The 13,501-nt window shown below is 43.9% G+C and overlaps 1 protein-coding gene across 3 annotated transcripts in view; it reads left to right on the top strand.

Moving 5' to 3' along the window:
• The window catches only part of LOC149318986 (conserved oligomeric Golgi complex subunit 3-like), a 92,067-nt gene that overhangs the window by 76,388 nt on the left and 2,178 nt on the right, over nt 1-13,501 (top strand). For 2 of the 3 annotated variants that reach the window (XM_089510870.1, XM_089510872.1), the window contains 3 exons: nt 58-133; nt 2,546-2,673; nt 3,283-3,381. In XM_089510870.1, the coding sequence (XP_089366996.1) occupies nt 58-133; nt 2,546-2,673; nt 3,283-3,381 (303 nt within the window). The remainder of the gene's footprint in view (nt 1-57; nt 134-2,545; nt 2,674-3,282; nt 3,382-13,501) is intronic. The other variant, XM_089510871.1, reaches the window with a different exon arrangement.

Here is a 13,501-nt window from a genome sequence, read left to right as displayed (position 1 = left end):
TATATAAATTTTAAGGTTCATTCCATATATTCACTATTTTCAATCTTATTATTTTAGGTTTCTGCTTTGAAAACAATGGCTACTCAAAGGGGTCCAAAGTACAACCTTTTGCTGCAACCATGGGCACAGCCAGGTATTTTGTACAGCCAGTTTTAAATGTTTAATGTGTCCACAACATTTAACTAGATCCTGGATAATGGGTTTTCTCATTGTAGACTTTTAAATCCAAGGCAAGTTGACCTTTCTTTGGTCATACTGCAGGCCATTGAAGATAATCTGTGAGCAGTGGTCAAAATCAGTCATGGGGAGAATTAATAGTCAGATTATATAGCACCATGCTGTTCTAACTGTCCTCTCTGTCTCTCTTCCCCATGTCCCTCCTCCTTTGGATTTATCTCTCTCTTTCTGGGACTGCCATTTTCCCAACCTAGTCTTGTTCTCTGCCTAACTGGACAGCTCTAGCCAGTGGTCTGAACTGGTCACTAGCCAGGGTCTTTGAAGAGGAAGTTGAGGGCCATAGGATGTCTTGCCCCTCTTTTAAACACATATTTATTTGCTTGCATCAGTAAAGTGAAAATTCTAGATAGTGCTTGCTATCTGATCCACTATCTTAACCTTTGAGAATTCTTAGAGAATGGTTGATGAAGACTAAAAATGGAGAAACATTTTCCTAAATCTTCAAAGGAAGGAGGAAGAATGAATTGCGAAAAAATACAGAGCAACCAGTTTAACACCCATACTAACCAATATTGTCAAACCAGGTTTAAAGTAGGGATAAGGAAAAAGCGAGTTTTTCAGAGTTCCCACAACATATGTCTCAGAATACTGAGCAAAAGTCCTCTATGGGCCTGGATACTGCACTTGACTGAATAATCAGACCCAAGAAATGCTCATTAATGGCTCTGTGTCATCCTGGATGTAAATATCCAGTGGAGTGCTTCATGTCTATGTAGGACTTTTTCTGTTCAACATTAGTATAAAGGATCTGGATGAGGGCGTAGAAGGAATTCTTATCATATTTGCAGATGACATGACAGGAAAGAAAGAAAGAAAGATTCAAAACTATGTCTGGCATCCTGTTCAGTATCTACGATGTTGTATGTTGTTGTTACTGTTATTGATGTTCTTGTGTGCCCTCAAGTTGTTCCTGAGTTATGGCAACCTTAAGGTGAAGCTTTTGCAGGTGTTTTTTTTGGGTTTTTTTGTTTGTTTGTTTGTTTTTTGAGGTTGAAAGGGTGTGACTCGCTCAAGAACAGCCAGTGGGTTTCCATGGCCAAGCAGGGATTCGAACCCTGGTCTCTAGAGTTCAGTGCTCAAATTAGTACACTACATCACAAACTCATTAATTTTGCACTTGACATTTACAGTCATGGCACCATTGCCACAACTGCAAATGACTTCCAAAACCCACTCAAAAACCAGGTATCTGCAACCAAGTGAAAGAGACCCACTCATCAATGCTTCAGAACTCCTTCAATTGGTACAGCTGCCTAGCTTTTAAGGTATGTTTTGTGAGTCACATCAAGAGATGGAGTGTAGCTACACCTTCATAGTTAATCTCCCACGAAGGATCTTTGCCAGTATTAATATACTGGAATGCTATACCAAAACTGTCAAGTTGAAAATCAGTAAGGTTGAATGGGAAGCGCTGCAGATTGATACAGAAAATAACAGCACATTTTTAAGAAGTGGGATATGTGGTTTGGCGTGGTGGGTGGGTGAGTGAGTGGGTGTTCCTTTGAGCCATGCTGCTGATGTATTATATATTTTGAGGATGTGTTAAGCTGCATGTGGTGAGATGTGGTACTGAAGAAGAGTGCTGAAGATACTGTGGACAACCAGACAAATTGATCCAATGAAGTCTCCCTGGAAGCCAAGATGATTAAATTGGCCACATCATGAAAAGATATGACTCATTAGAAAGGACCGGAGTAGAGCAACTGAGGACAGGGTGTATTAAAGATGTCTCATTCATAAGGTCATTATTACTTGAAGTGAATTTGAAGGCAGTTGATAAAACAAACATATAGTGAATCTTCTTCCTTTGTTTGATCTCCTTGACTGGCTATCTGCTCACTAAGTATCTGCTCAGTATTTTTTAAATTGCTAACCCAGGAGGTCTTATCTCACCACTGTGAGATGGTTGTTATTGACAAGCACTCTATTATCTTTCCAAGCTATGTTACTGAATTTATTTTTGTCCAGCAGCAAATAAACTCATTTTTTCTTCTTACGTTATTGTCCAAAAGTACTTGTTGCAGCCACTTTGTGAATCTAAACAGGTTTAATTTGTGTGTTTCTTGTTTTAGTGTTTTTCCAACCTTTGCCAGGTAGTATTTTGTAATTATGGATAATGGCATTGAAAAATTATCTCCCAATGTTTTGGATAATTAGAAGAGAAAGGTATATTACGATGAAGTCAGTAATCAGGTTAATCTGGCTTGTCTTTACTTGGCAAACAAGCAAGAGGCAAGTACTGCCTGATAATTTTACTTCAGAATTTCAGATTCCCTGACATTATTATTCATTTCAAATTTATTTCCAGCAAAGGTCAGTGACTTGGTGTCTTCAACATACAAGACAATAAAAACAAAACTCCCATCAACTCTACAGAGTATGTCCCTGTATTTATCCAATAAAGACACAGAATTCATTTTGTTCAAGCCAGTAAGGGTAAGCATTTTTGTAGCATTCTTTATCCATTTGAGAAATAAGTTCATATTATGGTGTGTGTGTGTGTGTGTATTATTTTAAAATACAGACTTAATTTAGTCATCAGTTACATTCATTCTCTTTGGATTCAAAAGATTTCTATTTTGCTTAAGACTATGGTATGCATTACCATACTTTCCTAAACACAGGAGCAAGGGTGCACTTAAACCTGATACTCTCTATTTTTGCTTTCCTTCTGAGGAAAATGATATGTCTCAAGAGGAGAGGGGTTTTAGAGAATGAGAAGCTGAAAGGGGAGTCTCTGCTACATTTTAAAGTTCTCCATGAAATCCAAAGAAGACTCAAAAGTTTCTGATCACATGAAGAGGTTGCTCTAATTCTCCACATGTAGAGAGTGAGAACAGAGGGGGCAGTGCTAATCTGCACTCTCTGTTCCTTTGCTCAATTTCACCTTAATCTAATTAATCAGTTTAAGTTAGTCACATTTCAGACCTGTTGATTTAAATGGCAGTAAAACATGTAGTCAAGAGCCAGGTTAGTAGTTATGTATTCATGATTGAATGCTGTTTTTGAGGGGAGCTTAAGGAAAAATTTTCTTTCCTTCATAAGAACAATATTCAGCAAGTGTTCCAGAAGCTGCATGCTCTTTTGAAAGAAGAATACAGTAATGAAGATCTCCAGATCATAGCTTGCCCTTCAATGGAACAGGTATATAAGATTCTATGATTCTATAATATTTTAAGATGCTAATCATTCTGTGTTGTAAAAACTATGCTCTGTCTATTTTGTTTCAAATCTCAGTCAAATACACTGATTTCCCAGCAGACAGGGTCCTAACCTCCTGTATTCTGGGTTAGCTCTTCTCAATTTGCTCCTGTAGGCAGGGACAATAGAACAAAGACCGGCCCCAGTATAGGGAGGAGCTAGCCCCCCTGGGCGTCAGTCTTGTTCCTGCCTATGCTCCTAGCAGGATGTGTCTCTTCGAACCAGCGAAGTTTTTCCTTTCACCGAAAGCGGTTTGAGAGTTTTCTTGGCCTTCGCTTCTTCTCTTTCCTGCCTTTCCCCCCTTCCTTGGTGGTGGCTATGGCAGAGGACCCCAAGAGCATGGGTGAAGGGCCATCCTCAGCTCAGGCTTCCCTCGCTCAGGGTCTGCCGGCTCAACAGAGAGAGCTGGCTTCAGAGGGAGATCCAGTAGGAGGTGTTTGCTGTTGCTCTGCAACTTCTTCACTACAGCCACTCCAGTCCTTTTCTTCTCTTCGTTTTCTCTTGCTGCCTTGGAAACATGAAGAAAGACTTAATATGGCAAGGGCTCCCAGGATTGGAGAAAGTTCTTGGCTTTGCCAATGACTCACCCTCTCCTCCAAAGCTACCCCCCTTTCATGGTGGGAGCACAGGAGATTTCTGCAAGCAGCTTTGCAGCACATGGGAGCCGTGGGAACAGTTAGTGAGGGATATCCCCTCTATGTCTCTGTTTCTCCACATCACCTCTGCCCAGCCCGTTTAGGGCCAGGGATCAGTGAGGAAACTGGACAGAAGTCATTGAAACTTCCCTTCTCATCATCTCTGCCCAGCCTGTTTAGGGCCTGGGTTCAGAGGACAGGCCAGCCAAAAGCCATGGCAAAGTTTCTCTGCATCACTTTTGCCCAGCCTGAAATGGCCAAGGTCAGAGAGGTAAGCCAGCCAGAAGACACAGGAAAAGGGGTGAGTACCAGGGGCCCTCTCTCTGCAGCCAGCAAGGAACCTTTGCCAGATCTGAGGCCCTCGCTCGGGGCAGGCATTGCCATGAGGCCTCTGCCATTGCCATTGCAGGCACTATGCCTACAAAAGGTTTGGGACTCTGCCAGGAGGGCAGATGGGGACATAAACTCTTGGTCTCCCCCTTCCTTCCCATCTCTGGCCCCAATGGCACCCAGGACCCCAACAGGTGTGGGAGATCCTATTGCAGACTGGGAAACACATGGTGGTGTTGCCAGGGCTCCTGCACATTCCTTTTGAATTCTTATAATGAGATGGTGTGTAAGGAGGCAGAGGACTCCTCCTTTGCGTTCTACAGCCGCCATCTTGGCTGCATGGCTGTAAAGGAAGCTATACAGGGCCCAGCAGGAGCTGAAGCTTCCAACTCTAAAATGATCTTTTTTGGCTGCCACGGAGCATCCAACATGTCCTCCCCAGAGAGAGCATGGCCTCTGCCACCCACTTCTAAACAGAGGCTGGAGGGCCATCTATTGGTTATGCTTTGATTGAGAGTTCCTGCATGGCAGAATGGGGTTGGACTGGATGGCCCCTGGTGTTTCTTCCAACCCTATGATTCTATGATTTTCTGAGAGAGCACATGGATACAAATCCTCCTGTGTTCCCTCCTCAAAAATAACAAACAAACAAAATGGGGTGGAAACCACTTGTGTATATCATGGGTGGAGAGTTCCCTTCACCCCCTATTGTGTTTGGCTCCCCCAAACTATGGCACTCTAAAGAGAGCAGTTGGAGTGCTTGGCCTCTCCTTTCCATCAGAGATTATCCTTTCTCAAGATCCAGATATACCTTAGATAAATGGGGAGCCATGTCCCACAACAGCTACCTATGCAAGTGGGAAGAGAGTTGAGGACCAAGCCAGCATCTATAATGCATCCAGGTTACTATAAAGCCTGCCTGAGATTAAAAGGGCTAAGCTTCTGAACCCCAGCTTGAAGTTGGGGCTGTCTCAAACATAAATAAAATAAAGTGCCCTCTGAATATCAGGACTACGCTACAGGCCATATGCAGCTATCTACCCATAATTAGCAATGGTCTTTAGTCACTGCTAACTTAAGAGCAGTTTTCTCACTGCCTGGAAGAAGCTACTGCCCAGGCAGTCTCCCTTGATGGGGCAAATTAAGGAGGGGAGAGCCCCCACAGCAACAGGGCTGGGGGCTCAGATTTACAAGAGACACTGGTTAACTTTTTCTGGTGTTCATTTTATTACTGTTAGCCCATGATGTTTTGAGTTGTGCTGTTTCTGCTCACCCCCTCTCCTTTTTTACCAGGCCAGAGAAGATGCCTGGGAACTAAGACATCTAGGGAGAGGGCTAGCCATAAAAGCCACATGATGACTTTTCTTCCCTCCTCATGGGCCTCCATCCCTGCCTCCATTAGGGCCAGAGCCTTTGTGCCTTAGCTGGAACAGCCTAAGACATAAGATGAGCACATGGTTCTGCCTCCCTTGTGCAAACTGGTATCAGCCATAGCACTTCTCATTAAGAGCATAAGCTTTAACAATACAGATTCACTTAAATGCTAATAAACAGGGTGTCTCAAGCAAGGAGAAAGATACTTCGCTCCTCTGGTCACTCAGCAGATCTCTGATGCTTACAGGCATTGAAGACCTTTGATAAATCATCTCATATGAGGTGATAGATATATTGGATTAAGATGACAAACCAAGTTCCACTTTAGTGGCAAAAGGGTTAAGTCCCTGTTAGAAAACACAGGGAACCTTAGTCAGCTAGCCTCAGGAGAGCCGGCTCCCCTCTCCTTCCCTTCTTTCACAAGAGAGATGTCTGTTAAAGGGAAGAAACTAAAAAATACAGTTTCTTCCATGAGATGGTTTCGCACTAATACGGGAGGTTAAGAAAAATTCTTAATCATAAACAAATAGACAAACAGCCTCCTCTCCATCCCAGGAGAAACCCTCCTTTCCCCCATGAGTGTTTTAAAACATAAAATCAGGTTTTTCTACTAAGGGGTTGCTTCAAATCCCATACAGAGATCCTGCAGAGCCCTGAGGGAATTCGCCAAAACGAGCACAATTGCTTCTTACCTTGTCTAGATAGTTACATTTTAAATAAGAATGCCTGCTGATGGGCATGCCATTCAACTACTCCCTGGCTTGGTTGTGACAAGGTCTATCATGCATATGATGAATTGGGCTCAAGGCCATGAAGGTTCATGCTGCCAATCTCTTTCTTTTAGTGGTCTCAGGGTGCTACAAGATTCCTCTGCATACTGTTGGGCATGCTTTGATTGTGATTTCCTGCATGTCAAGGGGGTTGGTCTTGATGGCCCTTGTGGTCTCATCCAACTCCATGGTTCTGTGATTTTATTGTTATAAGGTTAGCTGCTGTGTGGGTGAGTGTCTTATCCCTGACTGGGTTTTTCATGGCAATGTCTGGTCCAAACACCATTGTCCACTGCCCTTCTGAGGCTGGAAAAATGGACTTCCTAGTGCCTATACCTTGTTTTCTGCTAGCACATGTGCTCAGATTTAACATACCATACAGCCCCATATAGGGATTTACGCTCGCCATCTATATGCCCACATTCATTCATGCAAAGGCATTAAACCAACTCCAGTGCATATCGAGGGCCCACTATACTATTTAAGATTTAGGTTTGTTTTCCTGTGACAGATCTTTTTTGTTTAGAAAGTTCTCTCCTCGAAATTAGATACCAGAGGGTTATCCATGCCCTCTGTTACCGTTTCATGATTCCTTAATCAGCAGTTCATTCAGCCAGGAGACTCCTCAGCCTTCATATAGGATGATGATGATGATGATGATGATGATGATGATGATGATGATGATGATGATGATGATGATGATAATTTTTATTTATAGATCGCTATTCCGCAATGATCATAGCGGTGTACAGTAAAATTGCAATACAATACAAAAAAATTGCAAGGCCTCTCTCCCCCTCAAGATGGTGGTTGGAGGAGGGCTCTTTTTCTTCCAGGCCTGGCCTCTCTCCCCCTCAAGATGGTGGTTGGAGGAGGGCTCTTTTTCTTCCAGGCCTGGCCTCTCTCCCCCTCAAGATGGTGGTTGGAGGAGGGCTCTTTGTCTTCCAGGCCAGGCCTCTCTCCCCCTCAAGATGGTGGTTGGAGGAGGGCTCTTTGTCTTCCAGGCCAGGCCTCTCTCCCCCTCAAGATGGTGGTTGGAGGAGGGCTCTTTGTCTTCCAGGCCAGGCCTCTCTCCCCCTCAAGATGGTGGTCGGAAGGAGGGCTCTTTGTCTTCCAGGCCTGGCCTCTCTCCCCCTCAAGATGGTGGTTGGAGGAGGGCTCTTTGTCTTCCAGGCCAGGCCTCTCTCCATGATAGTCTGCTACATGGAGTTGGGTGAGTTTTGAAGCCTCTAGACAAGTTCATCCTCTGATGAAATCACTTAATTCTGACAACAGGCCCTGTAAACACAGAGTGCATCCATGCTTCTGCATGCACTCACCAATCTCTGCGAGATAAAGGTTAATCCAGTGTCTCCCTTGCCTAACCATGAAATTAGTCTTATTTTACACAGGTACACAGATGTTCCAATAAAGAACTGCTCATTGTTTTGAAATATTAGTTGGTGGTCAGACATTAACATTCCTTTTTCAGAGTGGTAAGTCTTCATTGCTACAAGTTAAATCACCTTAATATCACCTTCATTGCTATAACCAGTTGACAAGGTGATCAGTGATAGGGTGGAAGCTGCCATAGGTCCAGATTAGATCAGGTTCTATTCTGATTGATCACATAATCCACCATAATCCACCTTTTAGACAAGTTCTCGACTTCTTCAGGTTTTCAGTGGCTGACCTGCTACAGTCCATCCAAGATGGCATTAAAGAGGGACTCAGACCCAACACGGTTAGAAGGCAGGTGTCTGCCATCACGTCAGTTCTGCTCCATAAGAGAGCTGCTAGAATGGCAGCCATCCTCACATTAAGAGGCTATTGAGGGGAGTTTCCAACAGGGCCCAGCCCACCAGACATCGTTTTCCAACTTGGGACGTGAACACGGTCTTAAAGGCGCTGATGGTTGGGCCGTTCGAGTCCCTTCGGGATGGAGGCCTCCCTCAAACACCTCTCCCTCAAGGCCATCTTCCTCATGGCCATTACCTCCGCCAGTTTGTAATGTCGGTACGTAAAGACTTGTGTATTTTTAGGCCAGACTCAGTGTGCCTTTGTCCAGACCCTACCTTCGTGCCTAAGGTCAACTCAGCCTTTCACGTTTTACAGGACATTCTCCTGCCTTCATTCTGCCCCAATCCTACGAAGGACTTGGAAAAGACCTGGCACTACATCAAGAGGACTACAACCTTCAGGTCATCCGAGGCGTTGTTCATTTCCTTTCGCCCGGGCTCTTTGAGGCACTAGGTATCGGTCTTGACTCTGACTAGGTGGATCAGGTCTTGTATTCAAGAGAGCTAACGAACTCTTGATCTCACTCCACCTGAGGGGGTGATGGTGCACTCAACCAGGAGTGCATCTACTTCTGCGGCCCTGACGGCTAGCATCAGAAATTTGCAAGGCAGACACATGGAAGTCGCCTTCAACCTTCATAAGACATTACAAACTGGATGTGTCTCAGTCCGCTGAGGCGTCATTTGGAAGGAGGGTCCTCCAACAGATTGTGTCGGGGGCCACAGTCTCCTAGCAGCACTTCCCTCCCAGTTCGAGAGGGCTTTTGTAAATCCCAGAATACAGGAGGTTGGAACCCTGTCTGCTGGGAAAACGAACGTTGGTACTTACCCGTGATACGTTCATTTCCAGCAGATGAGGGTCCTAACATCCTGCCCACCTGGTGCTGCCTGTGGCCTCCGACCCTGACTGTTGGTGAACCTGCCTTGTTCTTCTTGTTGCTGGATTGGTTTTCTGAGTTCTTGTTTGTTCTTTGACTAGTTTTTCTAAGGTGTTCTAGTTAACCCTTAGCTGATGTTACTAAAGATCAGTTCCTTGATTTTACCTTACTAGTCGCTTGGCTTGTTATTGACTGAGGCCCAGGGAGGCTAGCTCCTCCCTATATTGGGGCTGGTCTTTGTTCTATTGTCCCTGCCTACAGGAGCAAAGTGGGAAGAGCTAACCCAGAATACAGGATGTTAGGACCCTCATCTGCTGGAAATGAACGTATCATGGGTAAGTACCAACTTTTGTTTTTCAGTTGAAAGGAAGTCTACCTGTTGAACTTACTTTGCATTTAAAGGCAGTCACAATTTAAGCCAGTGGAAGTTACTAATACTTGGTCACACAAACCATGTTGGCTTTGACATGATGATAATGATGACAATAACAATACTTTATTTATACCCTGTCCCTCTGTCCAGGACAATTGGGGTGGCTTATAGATTAAAACTTCATACAAAAACTCAATATCCCCATTTTCCTCAATATCCCCAGTATCAACATTTTCCTCTCTCCCCTAAAACAAGAATTAAACAGTTAAACATTAAAAGTACTCCAATTAAAATAGACAGCATGCAATTGGGTACAAAGTATTCAAAGAGGAAGTCGTGTTCAGTGTATGGCCAGGTTGACTGTTCAGGAAAGGTCTGCTGAAAGAGATCCGTCTTGACAGCCTTTTTGAAGCTGTCTAAACTGGCAATATGAGGAATTTCCTCTGACAGGCCATTCCATAATCTGGGAGCAGTGGAGGAGAAGGTTGTTGTTGGTGGTGGTAGTAGTAGTTGTAGTATCATTTTTATGCCACCTTTCTTCCAGAAGGGGACCTAGGGTGGCTCACAAATAAAAACATTTTTGAAAGTTAACAATAAAAATTTTAAAACAGTAAAAGCATGGAGCCCTGGTGGCGCAGTGGTTAAATGCCTGTACTGCAGCCATTCACTCAAAACCACAAGGTTGCGAGTTCAAGACCAGCAAAAGGGCCCAAGCTCGACTCAGGCTTGCATCCTTCCGAGGTCGCTAAAATGAGTACCCAGACTGTTGGGGGCAAATTAGCTTACTTGCTAATTAGCTTACTTGCTGTTCACCGCTATGATCTTTGGAACAGCGGTATATAAATAAAACAAATTATTAATTATTATTATTATTGAAGTAAAAACAGTATAAAATTACATATTTTTTTAAAAAAACTAAAATGCACATCCCATATATAAGCCACCCTGTCATGATTATATATTAAACGCCTGCCCGAATAAAAACATTTTTGCTTAGCAGTAAAAGGAAAACAGGGAGGGGGCTAGTCTAGCCTCCCACCAAGTGATCCTGTGATAATGGCAGGACCAAGAGAAACCCTTCCCCTGAGGATCTATGTTACCAGTCATGTGCACATATTCTCCCAAGGTGTCCACATTATTTCCCGTTCTCATCCAGGTTTTTTTCCACATGGGAAATAATCCAGCAATTGATTTAGTGCAGGACAATACCTTTTGGATGTTATACACCTTCCACCTGCTGTCTTGCACTGCTGGCCAAGATGTTTGGCTATGTATGTGATTGTAATGTATCTGTGGTTGCCCCTCTTCACTCCATCCCCTGCTTTCTTTTCTAATTTCTGGTGGCCACCTAGATGCGCTACCTGTGTTTAAACCTGTGTTTATTAGTATTAAGTGTGATCCTCTTTCTGCCTGATGCCCCTTTCAAGATTCCCCCATTTAGCATAGAAAGTCTAGATTTTATCTCCTTTATTATATTCCTTGCCAGGGGCTACACATTTGCCAAAATTTGTTTTACTTAATAATAATAAATAATAATAATAAATTATTTTTACCTCGCCTTTCTGTCTGGATCTAGGCAGCTTACAACCATGGTAATACATACAATACAGCCTCTACATCCCCTCCCTCCCTTTCCCTCAACAAACAGTATCAACATAATACTATTTAAAATAATTGATACCATACAATAATTAAAACCAGTATTAAAACACATTAGAGAGCATGGGAACAGGGGGATATTTTGCCATGCTCATCTGCAACAAATATCAGTCAGACAAGCTGGAGATACAGCATTGGATGGAGAGAGAAGTTTTATATGATTTAATTATGTATATAGGTAAAGATCTTTTATCAAAAGTTCCCTGTATATTTCTACTCATCTGTTGCATGTTTACCCACCCTCTCCTTTTTAGTCCCACTTGGCACTGTTCCTCCCATTGTTATTGGTGAGCCCCTACTCAGGAAGGTCCTGTGTGAGTTGGGGGGAGGGTGGGGGGAGAGGAAAAGTTAGAGAGAAAAAGAAAGAGGCCAGGAGATAAACAGATTAAGGGCAAGAAGTGAGAAAGAGCAAGACTGAGGGCTAAAATGGGGGAAATAGTATTAGAACTTGAAAGAAGAGATAGCCAATACAAGACTCAGAGGAAGGGATACAGAACGGATTGTGAGAATGGAAGAAGATTAGAGGAGCCATTGCTGAGCACCATTTGGGTTCAGCCAGTCAACCAATTACAAAACCAGCTAACACTTGCCTTGTCTAGTCCACATTTTACTAGCTTGTTTGCCAGAATATCGTGGGGGACCTTGTCAAAGGCCTTACTTTGATTGTAGCAATCGATCTACTGATTAGGATCAAGTCCAGGATTGCTGATCCCCATGTTCCTTTCTCTAGCTTTTGAAAGAGGAAATTATCTGCAATGAACATCAGGAATTTGTTGGTGAGCCTATGCTTAGCAGAATTAGTTCACCAGAGGGAAACCATAAAAGAAATTGATTGACTGACTGATTAGATGGAGACAGGAAGTATATTTCTTACTTTTCATGCATTTATTTTTTGCATTTTATGCAGTCTTTCTCTCTGTGTGAGACCCAAAGCAGCTCACAAATACCCTGCACCTGCGTCATATGCAGGCGCGCATACACTGGAAGCCGTGCCGGAAGGGTTTCTCCCATGCCCCAGAAGAAACAACGGGGCGCGTGCCCTGGGAACGAGCTCCATTGTTTCTAATGGGGCTTCAGTTTACTTGGTATTTCCCTTACGCGGCAGGGTGTGGAACGGATCCCCTGTGTAAGGGAAGGGCCAACTGTCTTCTTGGCTTTACTTCGCGAATGAAGATTCACGAAGGATTCATCCGTGCTTTCTACAAGCGTGTTGATGACATTGGATGTATCCTTCGAGCCTGTGCATTGGATTTTTCTGGTTGAGTGCAGAGTGCACAGAACTGGTCTCACCCTTTAAACCAGAGGTTCGACTGCTGAGGCCTTGACAAGCATGGACAATGGCAGCGAGGTCCTCGGGTTGTAGGTTTGATTAGAGTTTCCTTCTCTTAGATGGTTGACCTTACAGGGTTAGATGAGCACCATCTGCCCAGGTTTGGGATTAGAGTTTTCCTTCTCCTAGGATGGTTGCCATAAGGCTAGAGAGCCCATCCTGCCCTTTGGCGCTCTTGGTCAGACCCTTCAGTTGTGACCTGTCTGGCATGGGAGGCCCTACCGGTGGCTATTATACCACCACCAGCATAGCTCACAATTTCATTAGGGTATGCAAGCCTCTCCCCCACACAGTCAGAGCATAGCTGGAGAGGAATAGGAGGCTGGAAGATGACAGTTAAGGAGGCAGGAGCCTCTTTCTTCAGGCTATCCCTGGTGGAGCTGGGTGTGCCTGATCACTCCCTTTCAGGCCGGAAGATGGGTCAACTGTAAAAGTAGTTAAAAGCATAGTACAGTGTGCTTGCGTTTTACACGGGCGTGCCATATGCAGCTTTCAGCATATGCTGAAAGCCGCACCAGAAGAGCCCCTCGTGCGCCCTGGAAGAACTAATGGGGCGTGCACCCATGGCGCATGTGTGGTGCTGTGCTACCACAGGCGCGGGCCCCATTACTTCTTATGGAGCTCCAACATATGCTGATTTCCACTTACGCAGAGGGATCCAGAATGGATCCCTGCATAAGGGGGAGGGCCCACTATAATAAAAAATTAAAAAACCCAGTTGAAGTAACACCATTTTTAAAACCATGCATTAAACAATATAGAAACATTTAAAAACACACAAAATTTAGGACTACATTCCCCCACCCAACCCCATAAGAAAGCTCCTTGAAATCCATTAGTCCTTAACAGTTTTTGCCTGGTGGCATCAAAACAAAAAATCCATCTTTATTTATTTATTTATTGGATTTATTCTTCTTTTCTCCCAAAATGGGATTC

Source organism: Sceloporus occidentalis, unplaced genomic scaffold (genome assembly GCF_023333645.1).
Source record: "Sceloporus occidentalis isolate IW3139 unplaced genomic scaffold, rSceOcc1.0.p SCAF_2, whole genome shotgun sequence".
In the NCBI taxonomy this organism is placed as follows: domain Eukaryota; kingdom Metazoa; phylum Chordata; class Lepidosauria; order Squamata; family Phrynosomatidae; genus Sceloporus; species Sceloporus occidentalis.
Note: the sequence above shows the minus strand (reverse complement) of the source record. Positions and strands in the feature narration are given on the sequence as shown.